The sequence below is a fragment of the Petromyzon marinus genome, chromosome 45, assembly GCF_048934315.1.
Source record: "Petromyzon marinus isolate PM22_M1 ecotype Great Lakes invasive population chromosome 45, UKy_Petmar_22M1.pri1.0, whole genome shotgun sequence".
NCBI classification, from domain to species: domain Eukaryota; kingdom Metazoa; phylum Chordata; class Hyperoartia; order Petromyzontiformes; family Petromyzontidae; genus Petromyzon; species Petromyzon marinus.
In genome coordinates this window covers 10216913-10243321 of record NC_133711.1, presented here as the reverse complement: position 1 = coordinate 10243321, position 26409 = coordinate 10216913, and the positions used below count along the sequence as shown (strand labels likewise).

The window sequence follows — 26409 nt, the reverse complement described above, 5'->3', positions numbered from 1 at the left end:
TGCAGATTTTGGCAGTTTTGGGCATTGATGCTGGACACTGTGGGTCTTAACATTTGCAATGGTTTAGAGATGGGTCCTGCATCACAGGTGTCAGCAGGAAGTCGTAATATGGAGGTAGTAAAATATATTTGTATATGAATCAGAGCGCTGGACATAACATGTACAACTCTTTAAACCAATCCACTGCTGGATGAGGGCCTCCACACGCCGTGCAGGTCATGTGCACTATTTGACCATACTTCATGCTGGTCAGTAACATAAGTCAGTATAGACTTAAGGGAGGGGCCGGCAATGAAATAATACAATACATTGTACTGTGCTGCACACTGGCATCTTCTGCCAACACCCCTGCATCCACTAATACCTGTTATAACGCCCGTTATAGGATTGACGCGCGACTCTTAAGAGCACGTGGCGCCGGGGGACCCCGTCTCTGTGTTGCGAGACACGATCAGCTGGCGCTAGAGTCACGTGCTCGCAGGGACGACCAATCACAGCGACGCACCAAAGATTTAACCCCCCCAGCCCATAGGCAACACGCCCCTCCCCTCCATCCCAGAAACCTGGACCAATGGGTACGCGGTGTTAGCATCACGTGACAGTGGCGAGCGCGTGACATTCGACGTCTCATTCGCACGTGACCGTCCAGGGAGCCCCCCCCCCCCCCCGTGAGGCAGAACCAATCAGGAGCTGGCGATAGTGCATGCCCTCCGCATTTGGCTCCAGACGCAACCAAATTCGGGGGGCATTTTAGTTGCGCCTGCCAATCGTCTCAGTCGGTCAACTCCACGGCACCTGTGGGGTCTGTTCCGTGACCTCCATTTGCCAGCAGCGAAGCCTTTCAACAACTTCACGCGGCCTCAAAGCGCCAATAACCAATACCCGCCATTCGGCATTGAGTGACTGTGACGTCCCCGCGGCGCCTGTGCCAGGTCAGGTGCACTTTGAATGCGAAGTGCACCTGGCGCGCCAACGCCAGCTCCTGATTGGTTCCGACTCCCGGGTGCCGCCTGTGCCAGGTCAGTGCCAGGTCAGGTGCACCTAGCCTGGCACAAGCGCCGCGGTGACGTCACCGCGACCTGGCATTTAAACGTGGGCGGCTGCTGTTGTTGTTGGCGCCCCGCATCACGCGGTCTCGTGAAGGGAACAATTTCCTCTGAGCTCTCTGAACCAATAGCAGCTCGCGACATCACAATCCCGTGACCGTCCAGGGGTTCCGTCAGGTCGGATTAACTCCACCCCCCTCTCGGCACGTCACACTTTGGACTCCGACCAATGAAAACGCGCGTTTTACGCAGCGCCCTGATTTAAATAAATCACGCCCCCTTCTCCCACGCGACAAAGCCCCCACCCACCCACCACCGTGAGTCACGTGACCTCGGGACCAGCCGCTCGTCACGTGACCCAGGGCCTTCGTCTTCCCCACCCCAGAGAAAATCGGCGGCGGTGGTGACAGCGACAATAAAAAAGATGTCGCGGTTCTCTGAGCTCTCGTTCAACGTGGACCATGGCTACCTGGAGGGGCTTGTGCGTGGCTTCAAGTCGGGTATCCTGCGCCAGGCCGACTACCTGAACCTCATCCAGTGCGAGACCCTTGAGGGTGAGCCGGCGGATTGGTGCCGGGGTGCGGGATAAGAGGCACGGTGATCGGTAGGGCGGCCAGGCGAGCATCGGGGGCCCGAGAGCGGCCTGGTCTCACATTCATCATTTTCTTAACGCTTCTTTTGATTCTCAATTAACCCGTCTTGTCTCTCTTTCCCCCCCCCCCCCGGCCTGACTCGCTCCCCTGCGGAGGCGTTAATCTCATGGTTATAGCCCTCAGCCTGTGGTGAAAATCCCACTTTTCTGCGGCGGAGATGCGGTGACTTTCATCCAGCAGTGGATGGTGATGATCACGTGGGGAAGCAAGGCTATTAGAATGGCCGCTGTTGAAATCTCACAGGCGGTGGTACTCATGTTATAGAGCGCGGAGGGAGGGATTATGCCTTGCTAAAGTCGTAACGTTATTTATTATCAGTCTTTTGTATTTTTGCCTTGGCATAGTGTGTACCGTATACTATGGGCTTCCGCCTTCACCAGTCCCCAATAACCAGTGGTGAAGCATGGCCAAATTACCTCTCTGCGTGTGGGGGACCCTCATCAATCAGTGGTTTGATAAGCAATGGATTTGTACGTTTACAATTAGTCACCCAGGTCTCTCTTGTCCAAGAGACGTTTCTCAGAGGGGTCTCGCCTGGCTTAACTGGTTGGTGATGTGTCGCAAACTCTGCTCACAGAGTCAAGCTTTGGGAGTACAGCTATGTTATTACTGAATCTATTTGTGTGGCTATGTACGTGCCACCCCCCCCTCCTCCTCATCATATCTGTAGTCTTTTTCAGGTATTCCTGTTTCCTCCCATTAATGGAATATTTTAAACGTCCCAATGCTGGCACCTACTGAAAAATAGCATTACTATTCCGTGAGGCTTCCGTGGGTAAATTAGTGTAATAAGTCGTATCCAGCCACGCTACACAGTGCCGGGGTTATTTAACCACAAGTTCACCAGGCTTCTCAGTACGGGTTAGTCAAGGGGTGGGGGGGGTAAAGTGTGGGTGCGCCCACATCCAATACATCTGGTCGCCGTGGAAGAGTAGACCAAATACCCTCCAAGAGCTCCCTGTATTTGAGGGCTCTTTCACCAACGAGCAGGGGCATGAGCAGGAAACCGAGAAACGGAGGCAAATTGTTCTTCGGTCGCCGTGTGAATTGTACATTCGCGCGTGCTAATCTACATTCATTTGTAATGTTCCACTGAAACATTTGTCGTATTTTGGCTTTCGAAATCGATTCTGAAATTGGTTACCGGTTTAACGGGTTATTGGTTAACAACCCTACTATGAACCAGAGTTCTGTTCTCGGCAATTGCTGATGCCAGCGGCGAGTAGTATCTGAACCGCTACTGACACCATTCACTATCCCGCACTGAGCCGCGCGATGGAGTGTGGTCAAACAACCCCCATGATCCCAACAACCCCCATGATCCCAACATCTGTGATGTGGTTTTTTTGGGTTGTGCCTTTTAAACTTGCATGTATTGGCTCAGTGGTGTCGTCGAGAGTAAACGCTTGTACATTGATTTTACCGACATCTCAGTTCAGGAAGATGGCTTTTTTCCATATGTTTGTTTATACAGTTTGTCTTTTTGTTGTTACCACCACTACCGGTGTTGTGTGGCCTGCAGAGGCTACCTTAACTCCCCAAACGAGCACGGCGTGCGCGCCGGGTTACGATACTTTCAGCGCGTTACATATGGGCAATGTTAGAGCCGATTCACCGTCACAAGCGAGACATGTCACTGCTGATCCTTAAGTGCCTACAGAAGAGTCCATCCCACAGCCCGGGATTAGGTGTACAACGTTATTGGCCTATTTGAGGCCAATAATCAGCTTATTATAACAGCCATTCCCGTTTGTAAATGAAACATTCATCTGATAAAGAATGGCGTTTGTACAACGATGCCACTTAAAATTAGGTGTTTGTACTAAGAACAGCTACTGGAGTCGTCAGGATCTGTCTACTGTTAGATGAAGTAGGTCAACAGTAGCTAGCAGCTCATTGTGTCCATTGTAACTCGAGTAGTAGTAGCTGGAGTTCGTAACAACTTGAGTCTTTATTGGCAGGATTAATTTGTGATTGAAAGTGAGTAGTTGCTGGAGTCAAAGGTAGTTAGGGTCTATTTGAGTTCTCCAAGATAATTAAAGATTCTGATTCTGACCAGTAGATTAAGTGAGTAGTACCTGAGGTCAGTGTCTCGAGTCAGTAGGAGCTGGACTCAGTTGCTGGCATGTAAATGTATAATAATTGGCAATCCAATACCGGCTGAGGGCCTCCCCACACCGTGCATGTCGTGGTGGTTGTATGACCATTCTTGATTACGCTAGTCATTACGGGTCGGTAAAGTGGTGAGTATAATTCTGGAGTGTAGTAATACCTTTTATTTTGAGTAAGTACTAGCAGCCTCAATATGTAACATGACATTCCACCGGTGAGATTGTGCGCTTTCCAGGGGGTGGTTGTATTCACCTCGCATTCAGCAGGGGTATGGCAGAACACGTGTTGCCATCAATGCCAAGCCTTTTTGCCAGCTGAGAGGCCAGATCCCCTCTCCCAGCACTCATTGCTGCTCATTCCTGCTGCTCCCCCTAGGGCTCAATCTCGCCCAGGCCAGTTCGCTCAGCTTGAGGCTAGCGTGAGCCTCAAGGGCAGGAGGGCGAGTGCCGCAATGTTTACTGTTTACCCTGGCCTCAGACGAAGCCGGGGCTGGCCGCTTTGTGATGGTTTGAGCCTCATCCCGTGACTGGCCGTGAAGCTGCATCACCCCCGTGCCCTTGTGTGTGGAATGTCGCCAAATTAATTGTCAGCCTGCGTCCAATTAAAGCATTAATCAGGGCCAGGGGGTTATCAATCAGGGGTGGCCCGTCTTGTTACCGGCGCTGTCCCGCGTTGCACGCAGAATACGTGTATTTGCAGGCAAGATATATGGTGACGGTTATCGGTGTTGTGCCTGTAATTCACGTGATGTAGGACATTGTGGATCAAGATACATTTACTGTTGTGGGACAAAAGTAAAACTGCCGTACCATTGCCCTTCACTGCCCGCCCTCCTGCTGTCAGGGCTGTGTTTCTCGTGAAATTGATTTAGATTTTATTGTAATGGAATAGGTTCTATTAAAATGCCTGAACTGAGGATTTTGCCTTGGATATAGTGCGTCTTTGAGATGATTCCTAAAAAATTGGAGTGAAAACATAACCTGATAAAATCTCTTACAGTGGGGATACTTTTATTTCGTGGATTCGTGTATATCCCTCGGTCTGATTGAAAGTCAGTCCTTTATTTGAGTTTTATTGTCAAGTTTATCCATGCGAACACAGTTATGGGTCCCTGAAGCCCAGAGCTAGACTTGTGTCGGATAAAGCTGGATTTGCCAAACCCTAACTAGAGCTGAGAACAACCCGAGTGTTCTCATTGCTGGCTTAACCATAGTCGTCCAATCTCATTCTTCTGAACCACAGAGGGCAGCATGTTTATACTGCACGTCTTGGAGGCGTGCATTGAGCGGTGTGCAGGATTGGGGTTGCAGATTGGGCGTTTGACCACTGTTCTGTCTGTGTGGCCTCTGTCGGCATGGTAACCATGCATCCGTTTATTAGTTAAAATCAATTCTTACACAAGCACTACATGAATAGAATAATACGTGTGAAATTTAGAAGAGTGAGAGTTATTGTACCAACGAGACAGAAAATTTGTATTTGAAACTATAAATATAAAGGGCGTGGTGGAAAAAAACTTTAACTCCTAGAAATCTGCTTGTCTGTAAAGTAGGCTGTTTTAGAGTAGCCAGAGTAAGTGGATGACAAAAGTAAATGATTAAATCCATTTTGTCATGTGGAGAAATTTTACAATAATAACTATCCACAGCGGATTGTAAACTATTCTGATGAAGGGATCACCCTCACCCTTATATTCTTTGTGGAACTGCCCATCAGACTTTTGGATACATTGAAATGTCAGTCATAGGCTAAGGACAGATCTGGGCTCTTTTGCAATCGTGTAATTCGTAGTGAATTACAATCGCATTTTAATTGTAAAGCTCGCCAACAACGCTTTTGTAATTCTAATTTGGCAGAGTAGAGGGGGGACTTCCAGACATCAGGGAGGGGGAGCAACAGCATAGAAGAAATTACTACCCATCGACTAGAGATTGATTTAGCACATTGACAGGAAGCCTCGGTTACTTCGCCAACTGCTCAAGTCTTTGCTGGTAGTAAGGGGTTGGTTTTGGCGCAGTGCTGAGAATGGGCGGTTCGTCATCACCCCTGTGCCGTGTGTGTGATGCAGATCTCAAACTGCACCTGCAGAGCACGGACTACGGTCACTTCCTGGCCAATGAGGCGTCGCCCCTGGCGGTCTCTGTCATTGACGACAAGCTCAAGGAGAAGATGGTCATTGAGTTCCGCCACATGCGCAACCATGCCTTCGAGCCGCTCGCCACCTTCCTGGACTACATCACGTGTGTGGCTCTGTCCTGCACCACAGCACCACTTTCTCTCTTTCTTTTTAGCCCTGTCTCAGTAAAGTTACGTTTACAATTAAAAAGCGCCCAATGCCATCACAGTACCACCGACTGCCATCGTCTGCTGTTCCAGTGGGGCCATCTGCTTTCTGTGATCTGTGGCTGAGCTGTAACTTTTGTAGTTATTGGTAATTCACATTGATCGCTGCTGTGCTTGTGGTCTGGAAGTCCTGGCTCGTTTGCTCTGCCATTGGCTGACTGCCTCACTCTACAACATTAATATGCCCATTACTTCTACTGAATGTTTCGAGATGTGGGCGCATTTAGAGACCGCTATATGAATCCACATTGTATTGTGATGTTGTGACTTTGTTTTATATGCAGGTTATTCAGAGACCTTTGTCCCAGATGAGGGACGATATTTAGATGCTCACGGCCCTCAAACACAATTGGCTCTTGTCTTGTAGATATACATTTAATGATGAAGTGATGAAATTTGATTCTGATACTCGCAATTAAAGAATCGGGATGAGCTGTATATGTTGTATTTAATTGGTTCAACATGACTTCTGCAAACACTGGTGAAAATTCATTCGCCACTGCTTCTCTCCCCATACTACCTATGTGGATCAAAAATAATTATCACAAAATTCAATTAACGTATTCTGAGCTCAATAAGCCTGCTGCGTAGAGCACGCCCACTGTTTGAGACCCAGTTGGCTGAGATAGTGTTCGTGCCGCTGTCCGTGGGACAGGTACAGCTACATGATCGACAACGTGATCCTGCTGATCACTGGCACGCTGCACCAGCGGCCCATCGCCGAGCTTGTGTCGAAATGCCACCCGCTGGGCAGCTTCGAGCAAATGGAGGCGGTGAACATCGCACAGACGCCCGCTGAGCTCTACAATGCCATCCTGGTGGACACGCCGCTCGGTGAGATGACGCGGGTGATACCCCTCCGCCAACACCACCAGCCTGCACTGTCATGTGAAGCACTGAGAGTAATTGGACTTACACACAAAAGGACCGGTGTCTAATTTCAAACTGATTATGATTTGTTTTCCAGGTCCCTGGTGGACCAGGAAGTGGCACGTGACTAGTAGCCCTGACCTATAGTAATATACTGCATGTGGTGTGCTGGGCGTGAAAATATTTTACGTGTCGCCGACATGGGTAGCTTCAGCTCAATTTAAGCTCTGACGAAAGGGGATTTCTAGAGAGGAAAATGTTCATTGTGACTATAGAATCGGTCCTGCCATCATGCCTTACATGTTACGTGACATCGCCATACTGTTGGGCATAATGCACACAATCTTGCTTTAGACCACCAAGTCAAAAGAGTCAATTCTGGCCACATACTTTTAGACAGCTGCGAGACGACCACACCACTCTATACCGGTTCCACCTTCATTTGGATACATCTTTGTTGTACATCCATCCTTCTCTACTGCTATATTGTGTTTCGGGGGTTTATGTGGACAAGCCCTTCCTGATCACACTGCAGACAGCTTTTTGTTTGAGACACCGCTCCTTGTGGTGCCAGGTGGCACGTACAGAGCACATAGCTGATACCACTGAGAACCTGGGTTTAATGTGGATTTTATCTGCCCGTGATTAATTCAGCTTCCCAAGCTTAGAGAGTTGATGGTCTTAACCTGATGATCCAACGACTGCACACAATACCAGCACATTGAATGTTGTTTTTTGGCTAATTTGGCTAAAATCCATCTCTGAGTTTAAAAAGGTATCAAGCTGAACCCCCATTCAACAGACACTTCTGCAATAGCAGGTTAGGTGGGAAAATATGCTCCCTTAAAATATAACCTCATTAATCTAGAAGTTCTGTGATATCCAACTACTGCAGGCCATTTCCCTAACATGGGGTGATGCCCTGCTCTCAGAGTCACAAACGAATGTTTCACCCCCTGGCCCACAGCACAATTGGATTGGAAAAAAGACAAAAACTCAAGTAGTGCTTCATCCAATAAATAACGATTCCCGACTGCTTAACTACAAGCCAATCCATCCCCTTATTTTTCCCATTCACAGCTGTGCCACACCCTTCAAACGAACCTATTTCAACCCCAGGGTCGGAGTGTTTTTACGCTGCGTCACTTTTGACCTGCTTGGCACAAGTTTAACCTCGGAGCCACACCAAGCATATTTTTTCTAGGAAGACGTGGTCCAAGTCCACTTGGCTGCGACACCAGGTGGCTTTACACTCCAAATGCAATTATAGTTAATATGGTTAATATGTACGGTTGATATGTGTAGATTTTAAAACTCCATTCTGGCACGAGCGCCGGGTGGTAGGCATGGCGTTCTCTGACAAGGTTCACGGCGACTGGTGACGGCAGCTCGCGGACTCGCAACCAACCCAGCCCATTGACACTTTGGTGCCAACCTCTACCTAACTCTTTTGCGGTGCCTCTTGCTCTCATAATTTTCTCTCTCTCCTCTACTTTACCACCATTAAGTACCTCGTTAGTAAGTTGTGCAATGTTGCTCAAGGAACCCTGTACTCGCTCGTTTTTTTGCAATACGGATCTTTCTGTCCTTGGCTTTTGTTGCTGTTGTGCTCGCGCAACAGCAATCTCTCGTAGCTGGCTGAACGGGATCATCCGTGTGACAAGTTATCAATTCCGGCGGCTTACTTATCGGGTGTGCCGGAGGTGCAACTGCACAGGAGGGGGCCCAGGTGCTGGGCTACGAAAATGGAGGAAATTGGATTGGAGCAACCCTATTCAGTTCAATCTTGATTTGAAGCTTTCGTGACTGCAGGAATCCATACTCTTTGGTTCTTTCGGTAAAGTCACGTAGGTAGAAAAATGTAATTAAATAAAAAATTATATATCACGACGTTTCGATCGCAACACAAGCGGTCGTCCTCAGGCGGAAAAAATAATCCAGCACTGGAACTCTTGAACCAGCGCTGGGCAGCATCGTGATATATTATATTTTGTTTTATTTTATTTTTCTACCTACGTGACTTTACCGAAAGAACCAAAGAGTACCTATTCAGTTCCTTGAACCATAGCCCATGCCAACAACGGTACACCAGCAGTGCCAGCCTCTGGATTTATAGAGTGCACTGTACCCAATAAAAAAATATAAGCGTTTGTTTCACCACTACCACGGGCTTTAGTCAACTTACTTTTCGCCAGGGGATGGAAACAAACCCTTGGAGGCAACGCGAGATTAGTGGTCCTTTTGAAAATGCCACTGCTTCTCTACGTAGCCATGCCGTGAGCCTTCCCCCTCATTGTGTCCACAGCCCCCTTCTTCCAGGACTGCATCTCGGAGCAGGATCTGGATGAGATGAACATTGAGATCATCCGTAACACGCTGTACAAGGTAGGGGCCACTCCTGAGCATGCTCTGTCACCTCCGTTCACCTCCGATTAGCACGGTTTGTATGGCTACGTACGATGCGAAAGAAGTTCAGCACACAATCATACATACTCTGATCGTCCCGCCGTGCCCATGATGCTGCTGTTTGTTTTTTTGCGAATAACCATAAGTCACTAACAACTGCTCACTTGTTGCAAACCTCGAACAATTAATTGGTCCCATACATCTGTGGGGGGGGGGGGGGAGGGGCTTCATCCATCAGTGGATGGACAAAAAAGTGCGATACATTTATTTCCCATGTGTTCTATGTGGTTTCTGCCTATTGTGTATTTATTTATACTCGCTGTATCTACCATCTGTATATGTATGTACGTTGTGTTCCATGTGTGTCAACTGTGTGTACTCTGTATGTGGATCGTGTGTCAACTGTGTACTCTGTATGTGGATCGTGTGTGCACTCTGTGTTCTGTGTGTGTGGTGTTTGTTAACGGCTCACCATGACCCAGTGTCTTGCTCTATGCTCCCCCAGGCCTACCTGGAATCTTTCTACAAATTCTGCAAGAAGCTAGGGGGCACCACAGAGGACGTGATGTGCCCTATTTTGGAGGTGAGTGGTCACCCGCTCCCTAACTCAAGGACCTGTCTCCCACGAGGGTTCCGTGCTTGTAAAACATCTGAAAGACAACGTGTGTGTATATATACTATGGTGCAAGGGTGGTTAGCTGTGGTTTTCTGGGAGGTGTGGCTGGCGAATGATGATCCCTCGATCGTGTGCGTCAGTTTGAGGCCGACCGCCGTGCCTTCGTCATCACGATCAACTCGTTTGGCACGGAGCTGTCCAAGGAGGACCGGGCGCGGCTGTTCCCACGCTGCGGGCGCCTCTTTCCCGAGGGCCTCACCCTGCTGTCCCGCGCCGAGGACCTGGAGCAGGTCAAGGCTGTGGCGGACTACTACCCGGTGAGACCAACCAACCGTTGAGGCGTAGCTCTTGACTGCTAAATCCGACCCTCGGCATGACCTTTGCTGCGTCCCGGTGAGCGACTAACCCACGCTGACCGTGGCCTCGACGCTGGCCTCGACGCTGGCCTCGACGCTGGCCTCGACGCTGGCCTCGACGCTGGCCTCGATGCTGGCCTCGACGCTGGCCTCGACGCTGGCCTCCAGCTTGACCTAGCCCACGTGGGTCCCAGCCTCGAATCCAAGACTGATGCCAGGCGTGCCCCCGGCACAAGCGGGCGCGTCCTGCGACGGTCCCCCTGACGGTGCCTGTGTGCGGTCACCCCGACAGGAGTACAAGCAGCTGTTTGAGGGTGCAGGGAGTGGCCCCGGGGACAAGACGCTGGAGGACCGTTTCTTCGAGCATGAGGTCAGTGCCGTCGCCCCTGCCGCCTGTTCCTGGCGAGTTTCCTCATTGCTATCTCGCAGCCTGCAGAACCACGTGTGATATCAGTGAGACCTATTGTTTTAAAATTGTGCTCCGCTCATTCTTGTTTTGGAATGGAATTTCCAAAGCCATAGTTGGGCATTATATGACGAGGACATCAAATGACAGATGGCAATATTAATAAGAGACTGGGAGCCAACGGAAGGAAGGAGAAAAAAGGAGATCAAATGAAAGAACTGGTCCTGTGCCTGTACTAGGTTGACTCATAACTTTCTGCAGTGAGTAAATACTAGTACTAGAGAGACAAAGGCGGCCGGGCGTGGTTCTGGCTACACCACCCCATCGTGGGTTCTGCCAGCCTTCATATGTGCTCGCTATTAACACTCCCCATCCTGTTAAAGGCTACGTGGGGGATCTTTGTGTTGTGTATACAGGTGCTTTCTGATAGCGCTTTACCCACCCCAGTCTAATGTAATACCGAGCGGCACGCTGTCGTGTAATCCGCACACTCGCGTGCTGGCCGTGCTCCCCTGTGTGCTGCCTCCGACCCTGCAGGTGAAACTCAACTCTCTGGCGTTCATCAATCAGTTCCACTTTGGCGTCTTCTACGCCTACGTGAAGCTCAAGGAGCAGGAGTGCCGCAACGTCGTGTGGATCTCTGAATGCATCGCCCAGCGCCACCGCGCCAAGATCGACAACTACATCGCCATCTTCTGAGCGGGCGGCATCACCGTCGCCCTCCCCTCACTCCTCCCTCGCACCGTTGCCCCTCCCTCTCCCCATCATCGCTCGCAGAACTCCCTCGCCCCCCACCAACGCCTGCACCCCTTGGACCTCCCGTGCGTCGCAAGCACTTGTCCTCCTTTATGGTGCAGTCTGGAATGACGCTTTTGATGTGTATGCCAACAGATAAGGAGATGTCCCCTGAGCCCTAATAACAATGTGCACCATTGTGGTTGTCCGTGTTGGTGCAGAATGTGTAGCGTTAAGTTAGATTATTTGTCCCCCGCCCCATTGTAAACCTCATGCCCATGTCTGCTCACTCCGCCGTTCTGATTCACGGCCTGATTGGTGAAAAAAACACCACGAAAGCCGTCCGTAAATTTCACAGCGTTTCGTCACTTTGGAATCGAAAGAGATCGAGAAACGGAATTACTAAGATGCTTCTAAATCGGTTGTATTGATGTTTTGTTTTCTGACGGCGAGCGACGGCGGTGGTTGAACGGCGCTTGACGCTACCAGCAGCACGGGCGCCACGTCCGTGCTTGTATGCTGCAGGGTAGTGCTTTACTTTAGGGGTCTCTGGCATTCGCTCATTTCCCCGTACCCGCTTCGCTGACCTTGTAGAACGTTCTGCACGCGAGTGTCGCCCCCCCCCCCCCCTGGAGCTTTTAAAATAACATTCCAGGCTCGCGATGGCTGGCCTCGGCTGGGTAAGCCCTAGACGCACACCTCGGTGTGGTGTTCGCTATTTTATCAGTCGCAGTGTGAATGTCCGGGAAGCTGGCGGCGAATGGTTAAGAAGATCCTCTGGGCCAACGCCTATAGTTGGTGTGAGGCCCCACACGGAGAGGTGGCCCCCAGCATGATTGTTGTGGGTGAGACATCGTTCTCTCCCCCGCCACGCATATGGAGAGAGGGGTACCGCAAGGGGCTTTGTTTCTGGGTAATCTGGTTTCTACTGGGCTCTGGGGCCATGATATATTTTTTTAGCAAGGGCCTTTTTTATGTTTCCCCCAAATTTTATTCCAGTTGTGATTTTTGGTTGGTCAACTGTGGGATGAATTATCTTTTCGAATCTCGCAGAGCAGTGCAATCCGTTGTGGTAGATAATGGTCCATGGAAAAAAAGCATGACAACCTACTTCAGAGAAGCCTTCTCGTGACCTACTTTTTTCTCCCTCCCACATTAGGAGGCAACGCTTTCCTCCTATTGATAGTCAAACCGATGTTTTTAATCCTCGGAGCTGGAATAAGTGGAATTAGGTGCAAAACCAAATTAAATCTGACGAGTATTTGTTGTGTGCAGTCATTGGTGCTGGGGTTGAGACCATCAACTCTCGCGCGTGTTTGAGAGCCCAGTTTCATCATCGAAGGCCGCCTGTATTTGAACCCAGGAGCTCAGCGGCGCTAGCTAAGCCACGTGGCCGCCTTACCCTGTGATGTATTTAAATTCTTCACATGCCCGCCTCGGTTGCGTGCCGGGAGATTATTAATATATATTTCCGTTGTCGTGTTCTGTCGATGGAGTTGTCGTGTTGTGCGTAATGGCTGTATTTACAATCATGACTCACCAATTACTCGGTCGTGTTTGTGTGACTGCTGTCGTGCCCGTGCTCTTTGCTCAAGGAGTGCGCGTGGTTGCGAAGTACAACTCAACTTGTGCGGATGAATTTCGTTTCTTTTCTAAAATTTATTCCTCGTTCCATTGGCTTTATGCCAGACGTGAACATTTCCATACACAACTCTCGCCGATAACCACACTCGCATTGCATCCGAGAACTGGCCCGACAGTTCATATCACAACTCCTGTGTATTTGGAGTTTGCATGTTCTCCCTTTGGTCGCGTGGGATTTTCTCTGGGTCTTCTGGTTTTCTCCCCACATTTAGAAACATGCGTTTAGACTATTTGGCTGCTATAAATGTCCACAAGATAAGCCACTTGAGCTATCATTTGTGGCCAGGTCGTTTCTGAAAACGAGCTATGTAGCTCAGTGAGCCATACCTGATCAAATAAAAACAAACTTTTTTTTAGAGACCTCAATAGCCTCGTGTTCACGGTGATAACTCAAAGATTTGTCTTTACACTCAATTTTATCCCAGTCAACATTTCATGAGACAATCCATTGGAATCTCAGACCGCTACAACCCTTTGTGTGAAGATAACGGCTCACGGAAGTGGATATTTTGGAGGTCCACACCTCTGATTAGCACGGTTGGCTACGTATGGTGCAAAATAAGTTAAACATATCTCCAATATCCATTCGAGTGACCTCTGCTTTCCAGAGTAGGGGGCAGCACTTCCGCACCTGCCGTGCCACCGAGAAATGTTGGTGACGAAGCAAAATGTTCACTTTTCAACGCTGGAATTTAGTGACGTTTAAGCACAACCATATTTCTTCTGTTTTTGTGCAGTCATCTACCATCAACTTCTTGAGTTCCTGGTTTAAGCACAGGTAAATCTACATTCTTAGTGCCAGCTGAGTGGTCTCACCACTTAACCACCCGACTAGGTGACACCTATTTTTTATGTTTTGTATAAAGTGTTGCATGTCATTCAAACCGACACTCGAGGATTGTGGAAAAGGTATTGAGTTATGACTACATACGTATTTGGCATGGTAGATGCTTCAGTGAAATTGTGGTCGTTCCCACCAAATTTTGATTGCGGCTGGAATTACCCCCCCCCCCCCATTCCTGCCACAGATTGTTTTTCGTACATTGGGTTTAAAAATCTAAATTATCTTTCACAACAAAGGTGTAGGAAGATTCAATGGTATCTCGATTTCTGTTTCACCGACCTGGCCAAGGCCTGTGATACGCTGAACAGGCCAGGCCTTTGGTTTCGTGCTTTAGGGAGGGGGGTTCCCTGACCCTCTGCTTCGCAATCATTAAGGACCTTCATGATTGTGAGCAGGCCCAGGTCAAAGCAACGTGACAGTCAAGAGCCATCTCCTTTTCACCTTTGGGTGCGACAGGGATGTCCTCTGGCTCTTACACTAATACAATTTTTTGATAATGTAGTTTGAGAAGCTTTCCATGGCCGTATTGGATGTATTGAAATCTGGTACAAATACAATGGGAGACTGGTCAATGCCTAGATGTGGTCAAGGGATGGCTCCTTATTGGTTAACCATGTTTTAAATCCTGATCTGGTGGTTGCTGCTCACTGAGAGTTGGAGACTCTCGCTGAACCTGGAGAATGCCATGAAGAGGTGAGGCCTAATCATTATTGGGTGATGGGGCAGTTGTTGAGAGAGTGGAGGAGTTCCCATATCTGAGCAGTGTAATTATGACCAGCTCTGGTTTGGCAGCAGAGGTCTTACTCTGAATCATTAAAGCAGCATATTTTCAGCGGCTGAATAACGTTTCATGGAAGCTACCTGGCCTGTCTCTCCATACGATGCTTTGGGGCTTCTTGGTCACAGTTATGCCCACGTGGACTCCTTCAAAGGACATCTACACCAGTTTGAATCATACAGCCTGGCCTGCTGACGATCTATCATCGATTTACCTAGATTGGATTGCGTGGTGGGCTCACAAATCAGTCCCAACCGTAAGCTTCTGTGCCAGGTGATGTTGTCTTGGCTGGGGCATGTCACCTGCATGCCTATCCACCGCGTGCACAATCAGTTTCTGTTTGGCTTGATTAGAGGGGTCTAAATTGGCTTGACATGGCCTACAGAAGAGATGTGGTGCAAGAGGATGTGAATCTGGACTTGCCAATGACCCGCGGTGTAGAGAAGGCTCGTGCAGGACGCTATTGGGCAGTTGGAGATGGTCGCCCTCCAACAACAGCACAGCGGATGGACGAAGCTCGCAAGCAACGAGCGGAATGCCAGGCAGAAAAACGCATTCAGTTGGCACACTGGATAGAACCAATGGCGCGTCTGTCAGCCTTCTCATTCAGTTTACCCGTAATACCCGAGTCAGTCCCGTGACCTGCCAGCGAGCTTTTGACACTCCACGTGGCCTCAGTGGACCTTGCCTGTCACAAGCGCCGAGGTGACTTCTCCGCCGCCACTTAGTGGCGAATGGCGATTAGGTATGTATTGCAAGTTGATTGCACAATTCTATTCTCCTGAAAAGTAGGAAACGTGTTTTTTCAAAGGACGTTTACACTCTGAATTGTATGCATGTGTGTTGAACTTTTTCCGCACCGTACGTAGCTAACCGTGCTAACCGAAGGTGCAGGGGAAGGATAACAGACAACACAAAACGCAGTTCAAAATAAATAGGTTTGCATTTTATATTTAAAAGTCCATAGCTCCAGTGGCTTTCTCATTTTGGAAGGAAGAGCGTTCCAGATAGCCGCAGAAGCGGCCGGTGACAATGCAGCGCAATACATGCTAACCACAGAAAGCGAATTAATGTTGAAATCTACATTTGTTGTGGCTATTTTTACGACCCCCAGTGACAACACCTACTCGGCTGTCGAGGATTTCGTCTTCACGTGTCGGTGTTGGGTGTGGTAGGACTTTGCTCCTCGTTTATACCCCTCTGGATTGACCAATATCTGCCAATAGCCCCGTGCACCTTGATCTGTTCTCGATATCAGGCTGAGAAGGGAGGACTGGATTAACGATCTCGAGAATCCGGCACTCATTAGAGACGGTGCCTCGCTGCCTCCTGCATCGCCACCTCGCTCTCTACCTGTCCCCTGCCCATCTGCCCACGCAGCTTCACTCCCGCGCCACCTGCCACCATGGCTTCCCTGGGGAGGCAGCACGAGCAGGAGTGTCCGGATCCCGTGGAGCTGTCGGTGCAGGGTGAGTGCAGGTCTCCGCGGTCTTCCCACAGCTGTGTGTCTGTGTGTGCCACCACCGTTCTTGAAGGCAGGTAGTCTCATCATGGGACCTCATTTCTTGTAAAAGGTTTCAGTTTGGTGTTTAAACATCTTAACAACGTGACTTTACCGAAAGAGCTAATAATATGAATATCTTAACACCTGTTTTGTTGCCATAAAAAGGGAGAAAACCCTCTTCTCATACAGGTAGTCTCCTGCGCAAACGCTGCAGGTAATGAGAGCAGTGGGTGTCCAGCAAGAGTACACTCGCGTACTCTTGCTGGTTCTAACTCGCCATGTACACTGGGGCGATATCCCTTCTCGGTTTGCAATGTTTACCCACCACCTACCTGGTTCGTTAGTCGCGTAACACAGACGGGGCTTCCGTGGTGTGAGGGTTGCCAGACGTTTGCCTCTTATCTCCTGGCGCGGTCGTTGAAACAATGGGGCGATTCTCGTGGACTCTGCCCCAGCAGCATACGTGGGTACAACAGTCGATCGGCAGGTCGGCTTTGGTGCGGGGGTAAAGTGTGGGTATGCCTACCTCTTTCAAGACGTCTGGTGAGCGTGGAGATCGAGCGTTAAAGTGAATTTTGTGTAACCACACGAGACCTCCAGAGACGACGTGGGTCTCCAACGACAGAAACACCAAAACGTAGACCAAATGCCCTTCAGAGCTCTCGACGGTCGAAGCTCTTCCGCCGCAGAGAGCCGAGGAAGCGAACGAGTCGCACGGAGCAGGGCTGCACCCGATTGAGGGCAGGTGAACATTGAGCCATCGTTGGTTCCTTCGCAGGTTGCAATCGGTGACTCCAGCAGTAGCGAGCCTGCTCGGTGCTGCTAAGTTTATAGCCGGCAGAGTTGCGGTGATTGAATGCAGTTGTATTTGTTCCATCTTGATTTGAAGCTTGAATCCATACTCTTTGGTTCTTTCGGTAAAGTCACGTAGGTAAAAAAATCAAATAAATTCGCGACGTTTCGGGCGCGACAAAGCGTCCGTCATCAGGTGGGAAAGGCTGAGGTTTTGATGTATTTGTTCCGTTGAGTTAAAGGCGTGTTGACTATGTACTGCTCTATTGTTCAACTGCTTTCGCACCATACGTAGCCAACCGTGCTAATCGGAGGTGCGGAGAATGACAACAAACCAAACACAACCCATATTACATACTAAAATAAAGTATGTAATCGGCGACGTTCCGCACAATGCCCCTTATGCATAGCAGAGAGAGATGCTATGAAGGTACTTTCAGAACATTTGCTCTGAGAGTACAATCATTAACAAGTGTGTGGGCGTATCTATTATTTGCGCCTGTGCACCACTGCCAACGCAGCATCACCCAAAAACTTTTGGCCCACTTACACAGTGCAGCCGCGCCACTCGCCCCCCCCCCCCCCCCCAATGGGGGCCACCTCTGGTGGATCATTTGCAGGCATGGAGTGCGAGGTCGGCCCTCCATCTGACAGGCCACGTGTCTGGACCGTGTAGGCTCCGTGCCCGGGTGGCTTCGTGGCTGTCTCATCCGCAACGGCCCCGGGCGACACTGCGTGGGGCCCTCCTGCTACCAACACTGGTTCGACGGCCTGGCGCTCCTGCGAAAGTTTCGCTTCCGCGACGGTGAGTCGAGTGGTGGTGGTGGGTGGTGGTGGGGCGGCGGTGGTGGTGGTCACTGCAGGGCTCTGGTCAGAGGTTGGCCGGGTGGGTGGGGACGCAATCGGGCTCAAGTTACAGAGGTCATCACGGCCAGAGTTCCCGAGGCTTTAGGTAATTGGGCACTGACCTCCAAGGTCCACTTTGCGGGACATCTGTGAGAAAAAAAGGGCTTCATAGATTATCGGATTCCTCCAGGATAAAGATTTTGATCTCGTGAGTGCACACAGAGCTGTTTTACACTTTAATTTCAAGCTTGTTTAACACAGTTAAGAACCCATTTTTCAGAGTGATCTGGGTCATCAAAATAACAAAACCAATGAATATAAAAAACATAAGTAGCTGTACAGCAATGATGCAAATACAAATCTGAGCAAAAACGACTGCATCCCAGAAGAAATTGAAAATATTGCAAAGTCATCAATTATAATGAAAGGAAAAAATTTCCGTCGTGAAAATTACTCAAGTTACCTTTCAACCGTGCATAGTACAATACAATTTCAGAAACATACAGATGTCTATGGGTGGTATTGCACTAATATGTAAACAGGAATATGTTTTAATGGCAATTACAAACGAAGTAATTGTAAAGAATCAACAGCTCAGCCTCAATTTGTGAGTTAGAAGAGAGACAGTCACCAAGGACAGAATAAAAAAAATATTTATACTGGAGGAATCCGATGAGCTAATAAAGCAATTTTTCACATATTTCCAGTAGTTTGAAGCAATGGAACACCACGTGTTCGGGCCATTAACAGAGCGTGAGTGAGACCCACGTGGGGTTTGTGTCCTCGGTGCAGTGCACTTGAGTGTTGTAGCGCCTCTCTGATCTCAAAGGCTTTGTTCTGAATGCTCGCTGTGGATAGGGCTAGGGACCGAGCTGTGTGTGTGCGTTAAAGATGAACTTGGCCCATTGGATATGCCAATAGACAAAACTAGGTGTCACCTCTTCCAAACTTTCTGTCACCTGTGCCACCCGTGTCACCTGTGCCACCTCTTGTGCCATCTGTGCCACCCGTGTCACCTGTGCCACCTCCTTCACATGTGCCACCTGCTGTGCCGCGTGCGTGACGCCCGCAGGCCGCGTGTGGTTCTCGAGCCGCTACCTGCAGAGCGACACCTACAAGAAAAATGTGGCGGCGAATCGCATTGTAGTGCCGGAGTTCGGCACCAGAGTGGAGCTCGACCCCAGCCTGGGCCTCCTGGAGAAGTACTTCCCACACCCTGGGGCATTGGCGTGGCCCAGCGATTGTTGCAGAGGGTAGCGGTTCGAACCGTTGCTGGGCCCTCTCCCAGATCGACTCAGCCTTAACAGAGTTCCTGGTGCAGGGTGTATACATCAGCACTGGGGTGACAAAGGTGGCTGGGCATGCTGCTGGCCTCCTTTTCAGTTTTCAGTTTCATTTATTTGGTATAGCCCTGTGAGCCATTCGGCTCTGGAATCGGGTGCAACTGCAACAAACAAAAAACAAAAACATGAACAAGAAAACATCTTAAAGTGACTATGTGACTGTGCAAACAGAAAATCCAGGAATAAACAGCAAAATATTCCTGAAAAAGCACCGCACACCAACGCTGTGTGCAAAAATCCCAGTGGGATGCAAGTCAAACAACAACAACCACAAGACAACTTGCGCTGCGTTGCAGCCTTCATAGGTGCTCGCAAACAGCACTTGCCCCATCTCCCTGCGCAGGCGACACGGGGGGGGGGGGGGGGTGAGGGGGAATCTCTGTCTTTGCTGTGTGTGTGAGGTGACGTAACGTTGAATGTGTCCGCTACTCGTCTCGATTTGTCCAGGTCGATCACCTATCTCAGGAACATCATGCCCGACAACACGGACAACTGTCTCATCAACGTGGTGCGGTACGGGCAGGACGTGTACGCGTGCACCGAGACGACGATCATGCGGCGCCTCGACCCCGACACCCTCGACACCCTTGACAAGGTTCGCATCCTGACCTGGGCCCTGGCCCAGGTGCTGGCTCAGATCTCGTTCCGTGTCCTGAGAACCGTGAGGTTTGGGGGGGGGGGGGGTCGCGTAGAGAGACCCTGGCGTTAGTCAGGCTACACGTTGTCACCTTGGCCTTTAATAAAATACAATATATCACATTTCTGGCAGGCTCAACCAGCACGTGGTGAGCTGGCAGCCAACTCCTGTCAGCCACGCCTACTCCACCACTAACCCCGCCCACTGCACGGCTAACACCGCCCACTATGTATGTAGCCCCACTCACTGTTTAAGTAGCCCCGCCCACTTTATGTAACCCCACCCACTGTTTATGTAGCCCCGCTCACTGTTTAGGTACCCCCGCCCACTTTATGTAACCCCACCCACTGTTTATGGAGCACGGCTCACTGTTTAGGTATCCCCGCCCACTTTATGTAACCCCACCCACTGTTTATGTAGCCCCGCCCATTGTTCAATCGGCCCCGCCCCTCTGTCAGCATCATGAGTTGAACACGAGGCCAGAACATTTAGAACCGATTGATGGAATCTCGATTTTCACAAAAAAGTCCAGGATGGGAGGGGGGTGGGGCAGACTTTCTGACACCACGGGAACAGTCCCTGGCCAAACCAGGATGTTTATTAAAGGTGCAGTCCTGCAATTTCAGACGTCTTAGAAGAGTTGTCAGGACCCACCCTTTAACCCACCACACGCGGCTTGCCGATCGACCCTGTCAATCCAGTAGTATCAATGAGTACGCCAGAGGCGGGGAGGGGGGATTTAAGAAACTTGTCTCATTGTTTACAACTGCCGTGCCGGGAGATTGAACCGCCGACCTCGAGATTGCAGGTCCACTGTGCTAACCACTACACCACGGCGGTGTCCAGGGGTGTTGGGAGTGGTCACCTAACTAGAAGTGTTGTGAGTGGTCACCTAACTAGAGGTGTTGGGAGTGGTCACCTAACTAGAAGTGTTGGGAGTGGTCACCTAACTAGAGGTGTTGGGAGTGGTCACCTAACTAGAGGTGTTGGGAGTGGTCACCTAACTAGAAGTGTTGGGAGTGGTCACCTAACTAGAGGTGTTGGGAGTAGTCACCTAACTAGGGGTGTTGGGAGTGGTCACCTAACTAGAGGTGTTGGGAGTGGTCACCTAACTAGAAGTGTTGGGAGTGATCACCTAACTAGAGGTGTTGGGAGTGGTCACCTAACTAGAGGTGTTGGGAGTGGTCACCTAACTAGAGGTGTTGGGAGTGGTCACCTAACTAGAGGTGTTGTGAGTGGTCACCTAACTAGAAGTGTTGGGAGTGGTCACCTAACTAGAGGTGTTGTGAGTGGTCACCTAACTAGAGGTGTTGGGAGTGGTCACCTAACTAGAAGTGTTGGGAGTGGTCACCTAACTAGAGGTGTTGGGAGTGGTCACCTAACTAGGGGTGTTGGGAGTGATCACCTAACTAGAGGTGTTGGGAGTGGTCACCTAACTAGAAGTGTTGGGAGTGGTCACCTAACTAGAGGTGTTGGGAGTGGTCACCTAACTAGAAGTGTTGGGAGTGGTCACCTAACTAGAGGTGTTGGGAGTGGTCACCTAACTAGAGGTGTTGGGAGTGGTCACCTAACTAGACGTGTTGGGAGTGGTCACCTAACTAGAGGTGTTGTGAGTGGTCACCTAACTAGAAGTGTTGGGAGTGGTCACCTAACTAGAGGTGTTGTGAGTGGTCACCTAACTAGAAGTGTTGGGAGTGGTCACCTAACTAGAAGTGTTGGGAGTGGTCACCTAACTAGAGGTGTTGGGAGTGGTCACCTAACTAGAGGTGTTGTGAGTGGTCACCTAACTAGAAGTGTTGGGAGTGGTCACCTAACTAGACGTGTTGTGAGTGGTCACCTAACTAGACGTGTTGGGAGTGGTCACCTAACTAGACGTGTTGTGAGTGGTCACCTAACTAGACGTGTTGGGAGTGGTCAACTAACTAAACGTGTTGGGAGTGATCACCTAACTAGAAGTGTTGGGAGTAGTCACCTAACTAGGGGTGTTGGGAGTGGTCACCTAACTAGAAGTGTTGGGAGTGGCCACCTAACTAGAGGTGTTGGGAGTGGTCACCTAACTAGAAGTGTTGGGAGTGGCCACCTAACTAGAGGTGTTGGGAGTGGTCACCTAACTAGGGGTGTTGTGAGTGGTCACCTAACTAGAAGTGTTGGGAGTGGCCACCTAACTAGAGGTGTTGGGAGTGGTCACCTAACTAGAAGTGTTGGGAGTGGTCACCTAACTAGAAGTGTTGGGAGTGGTCACCTAACTAGAGGTGTTGGAAGTGATCACCTAACTAGGGGTGTTGGGAGTGGTCACCTAACTAGAAGTGTTGGGAGTGGTCACCTAACTAGAAGTGTTGGGAGTGGTCACCTAACTAGAGGTGTTGGGAGTGATCACCTAACTAGAAGTGTTGGGAGTGGTCACCTAACTAGAAGTGTTGGGAGTGGCCACCTAACTAGAAGTGTTGGGAGTGGTCACCTAACTAGAAGTGTTGGGAGTGGTCACCTAACTAGAAGTGTTGGGAGTGGTCACCTAACTAGAGGTGTTGGGAGTGGTCACCTAACTAGGGGTGTTGGGAGTGGTCACCTAATTAGAAGTGTTGGGAGTGGTCACCTAACTAGAGGTGTTGGGAGTGGTCACCTAACTAGAGGTGTTGGGAGTGATCACCTAACTAGAGGTGTTGTGAGTGGTCACCTAACTAGAGGTGTTGGGAGTGGTCACCTAACTAGAAGTGTTGGGAGTGGTCACCTAACTAGAAGTGTTGGGAGTGATCACCTAACTAGAAGTGTTGGGAGTGGTCACCTAACTAGGGGTGTTGGGAGTGGTCACCTAACTAGAAGTGTTGGGAGTGGTCACCTAACTAGGAGTGTTGGGAGTGGTCACCTAACTAGAGGTGTTGGGAGTGGTCACCTAACTAGAAGTGTTGTGAGTGGTCACCTAACTAGAGGTGTTGTGAGTGGTCACCTAACTAGAGGTGTTGTGAGTGGTCACCTAACTAGAGGTGTTGGGAGTGGTCACCTAACTAGAAGTTTTGGGAGTGGTCACCTAACTAGAGGTGTTGGGAGTGGTCACCTAACTAGAAGTTTTGGGAGTGGTCACCTAACTAGAAGTGTTGGGAGTGGTCGCGTGACCCAGCTCTCGGCTGCCTCGACCCAGGTGGACATGGCCAAGTTCCTGACCGCGACCATGATGAGCGCTCACCCGCACTACGAGGCGGACGGCTCCATCGTCAACATCTGCACGGCCATTGCCGACAAGGGCAAGACCAAGTACTGCCTCTTCACCGTGCCGCCCACTCTGCCCGGTGCGAGGACACGGGGACACGGAGATTCGGAGACACGGGGCCAAGGGGAACACGGGGAAATAGGGACTCTATGAGATACCGGGAGACGAAAGGCAAGGGGAAGTGGAGGCATGGGGTACCAGACGGGTTCGGTTGAACGGGGGGCATGGGGACAAGGAGGTGTGGGTGGAATGGGAGCACTGGCGGTCAGGGAAACGCAGGGACACGGGGAATCAAACTGAGGTGAGGTAACTAAGTGGGCGCTTCTATCTAAAACGGTCTACACCCGTCTCCCATGAACCCACGTGTCGCTATGTCCCCGTGTCTTCCTCGCTCTCCATGTCTTCTCTGACCCTACCATGTCTCCCGTGCTCGTGTTCCCCCGTGTCCCTATGTCATCTCCCTTGTCACGCTTCGCCTTGCCGCGTCTCTTCCCACATCTCCCAGTGTCTCTCCGCGCCGCTCCCCGTGTTTCTCCCTGCACCTCCCCGTGTCTCTCTCCCCTCGTCTCTCCCATTGTGTCTCCCCTTCTCTATCCCCGTGTCTCTCTCCTATGTCTCTCCCCTTGTCTCCCCACCCCCCCTTGTCTTCCCGTGTCTCTCCCCTTATCTCTCCCCGTGTCTCTCCCCTTATCTCTCCCCGTGTCTCTCCCCTTGTCTCTTCCCGTGTCTCTTCCCTTATCTCTCCCCGTGTCTCTCCCCTTATCTCTCCCCGTGTCTCTCCCCTTATCTCTCCCCGTGTCTCTCCCCCGTGCCTCCTCGAGCAGGCGACGAGCCGTGCGTGGGGCTGCGCGGCGCCCGCTCCGTGCTCTCGGTGCCGTCCCGGCAGCGCCTGAGCCCCAGCTACGTGCACAGCTTCGGGCTGAGCGCGCGCCGCGCCGTGCTGCTCGAGACGCCGCACGTCATGGACGTGACGCGCATTCTCTCCGCCTACGTGCGCGGCGCGTGCATGGCGAGCTGCCTCTCCTTCCAGCCGGACGGCAAGGTACGAGTTGAGCACCGGCAGCAGTACATCCCCGTCAACCCCTTCTCAGTGCCCTACCTTGTTACACACCAGTTCAGACCTCATTGGTCACCCCGTGCCCATTATAAATCTCAACGTTCATCCTACAAAGTCCCAACACAAGGGAGAACCACACACAAATAGACACACTACTTTGTGTTGCCCGTATTGAAACGGCTGTACGCCGTATGGACCTGAAAACTAAATTTCCCTGTACAAGGATACTGGGTAAACCGTTATGGGTTGAAAGCTGTGACAGCAGCACCCAGCAATCCCACAGGCAGCAGTACCAACACTCGGATCGGATCGTCAATAGCGCTAGCAACAAATAGTAGCGGTAGCGTCAATAATAGTAGTTGCAGCAGCTGCTGCAGCAGCAATAATAACAGTATCACCATCAGTAGCACCATCAGTAGCACTGTGTTAGCACCGGTCGTAGCAGCAGCTACATGAGTAGTAGCAGACTGGGCACCAGTAGTAGTATCAGAACAGCAGCAGTTGCAAGCAATAACAGCAGACGTGTTTCAAGGGATTCAAACACATCTCTCTGCTTAGCAATTAAGATTATATATTAGGTAAAATAAAAAAAACGAAATTTAAAAATATAAACATATTAACCGCTTTAAATCCGTTTTTTTTTTACCTGAACCGTAACCGAAAACACATCCGCTTGACTACCTGAAACGAACACCGTCACCGCCATGGACGTGATCTACGCCCTCAAGCGCCAGAGCCGTACTCTCTACGGCTTCGGAGGCTGAGTGCCTATCTCTCGCACACTAAACCAACCCAAAGGCTCTTTTCAGAGCCACTCACCTCTTCTAAACTGCTTGCGAGCCAGTGTTACCAAACCGTTCACGATAGAAACACTTTCTAAATGGAACACATGGCCTGGGTTGTTGCGCGCCAATTCCTCGTGAGCGTGGACCGGGCTCTTCTCGTGGACGTGCAGTGGCTCGAGGTGCCGTATGCTGCTGCTGCCGCTCAGTGCTCGGTTAAGATGTTTTCTTGTTCATGTTTTTTGTTTGTTGCGGTTGCACCCGATTCAGGAGCCGAATGGCTCACAGGGCTATACCAAATAAATTAAACTATGAAACTGAAACACAACTTGCCACCAATGGGTTATGTTGCACTGCCGTCTGCTGGCCAACACGCAGCCTCGCACGCCCTAGGCGTATGTGTGTGTTGTGTGTGTTGTGTGTGTTTGTGCGTGTTGTGCGTGTTCGTGTGTGTTGTGTGTTTGTGTGTGTTGTGCGTTTGTTTGTGTGTTTTGTGTGTGTGTTTGTGTGTGTTTGTGCGTGTTGTGTGTTGTGTGTGTTGTGTGTTTTGTGTGTGTTTGTGTGTTGTGTGTGTTTGTGCGAGTTGTGCGTTTTTGTGTGTGTTGTGTGTGTTGTGCGTGTTCGTGTGTGTTGTGTGTTTCTGCGTTGTGCGTGTGTTTGTGTTGTGTGTTTGTTGTGTTGTGCGTGTGTTTGTGTTGTGCGTGTGTTTGTTGTGTCGTGCGTATGTTTGTTGTCTTGTGCCTGTTTGTTGTGTTGTGCGTGTGTTTGTTTGTTGTGTTGTGCGTGTGTTTGTGTTGTGCGTGTGTTTGTGTTGTGTTGTGCGTGTTTGTTGTGTCGTGCGTGTGTTTGTTGTGTTGTGCGTGTGTTTGTGTTGTGCTTGTGTTTGTGTTGTGCGTGTGTTTGTTGTGTTGTGCGTGTGTTTGTGTTGTGCTTGTGTTTGTGTTGTGCGTGTGTTTGTTGTGTTGTGCGTGTGTTTGCGCTCGAGAAGACCTTGGGTCAATGACTCTCTCCCCGTTGCAAGATCGTCGACATCGCTAACGTACAGAGACGCCCATTGCCGCAGACCTACATCCACGTGCTGGACCGCTCGGGGTCGGATCACGGGTCCCAGGGACCCCAGTACTTCGCGGGGCCCATGGTGGTCTACCACCACGCCAACGCCTACGAGGACGACGAGGGCCAACACCTCGTGGTGGACGTGATGGCCTACAGCACGGATCAACTATACTCCGCCTTCTTCTTCAGGGGGCCCAACGCTGTGGTCGGAAGCACCGGGGGGCCCCCCATCTCCTGCAGAGGCCTGCGCTACGTGCTCCCGCTGGGCCCGCGCCAGGTGAAGCCACGGGGCGGCAGGAGGACCCTCCTCGGGCGAAATAACAAAAAGGGGCATTTTTATTTAATTTTAGAATTTGGTTTAAACGTAAAAAAAAATAT

At 50.4% G+C, this 26409-nt stretch overlaps 2 protein-coding genes across 3 annotated transcripts in view; both read left to right on the top strand.

Moving 5' to 3' along the window:
• Positions 1 to 1345: 1345 nt before the first annotated feature.
• LOC116952180 (V-type proton ATPase subunit d 1) lies at positions 1346 to 13089 on the top strand. Its single transcript, XM_032971304.2, has 8 exons — positions 1346 to 1600; positions 5880 to 6051; positions 6810 to 6988; positions 9330 to 9409; positions 9936 to 10013; positions 10187 to 10363; positions 10695 to 10772; positions 11346 to 13089. Exons 1-8 carry the CDS (start codon positions 1471 to 1473, stop codon positions 11505 to 11507), a joined length of 1056 nt encoding a protein of 351 aa, XP_032827195.1. The 5' UTR covers positions 1346 to 1470; the 3' UTR covers positions 11508 to 13089.
• A 154-nt stretch (positions 13090 to 13243) lies between these two features.
• LOC116952124 (beta,beta-carotene 15,15'-dioxygenase-like) overlaps positions 13244 to 26409 on the top strand; it is a 19441-nt gene continuing 6275 nt past the window's right edge. Inside the window, exons 1-7 of one of the 2 annotated variants that reach the window (XM_076074087.1) lie at positions 13244 to 16278; positions 17782 to 17910; positions 19024 to 19153; positions 19742 to 19889; positions 23068 to 23215; positions 23961 to 24178; positions 26039 to 26308. In XM_076074087.1, coding sequence (XP_075930202.1) covers positions 16215 to 16278; positions 17782 to 17910; positions 19024 to 19153; positions 19742 to 19889; positions 23068 to 23215; positions 23961 to 24178; positions 26039 to 26308 — 1107 coding nt within the window. In that variant the 5' untranslated portion in view covers positions 13244 to 16214. The remainder of the gene's footprint in view (positions 16279 to 17781; positions 17911 to 19023; positions 19154 to 19741; positions 19890 to 23067; positions 23216 to 23960; positions 24179 to 26038; positions 26309 to 26409) is intronic. The other variant, XM_076074088.1, reaches the window with a different exon arrangement.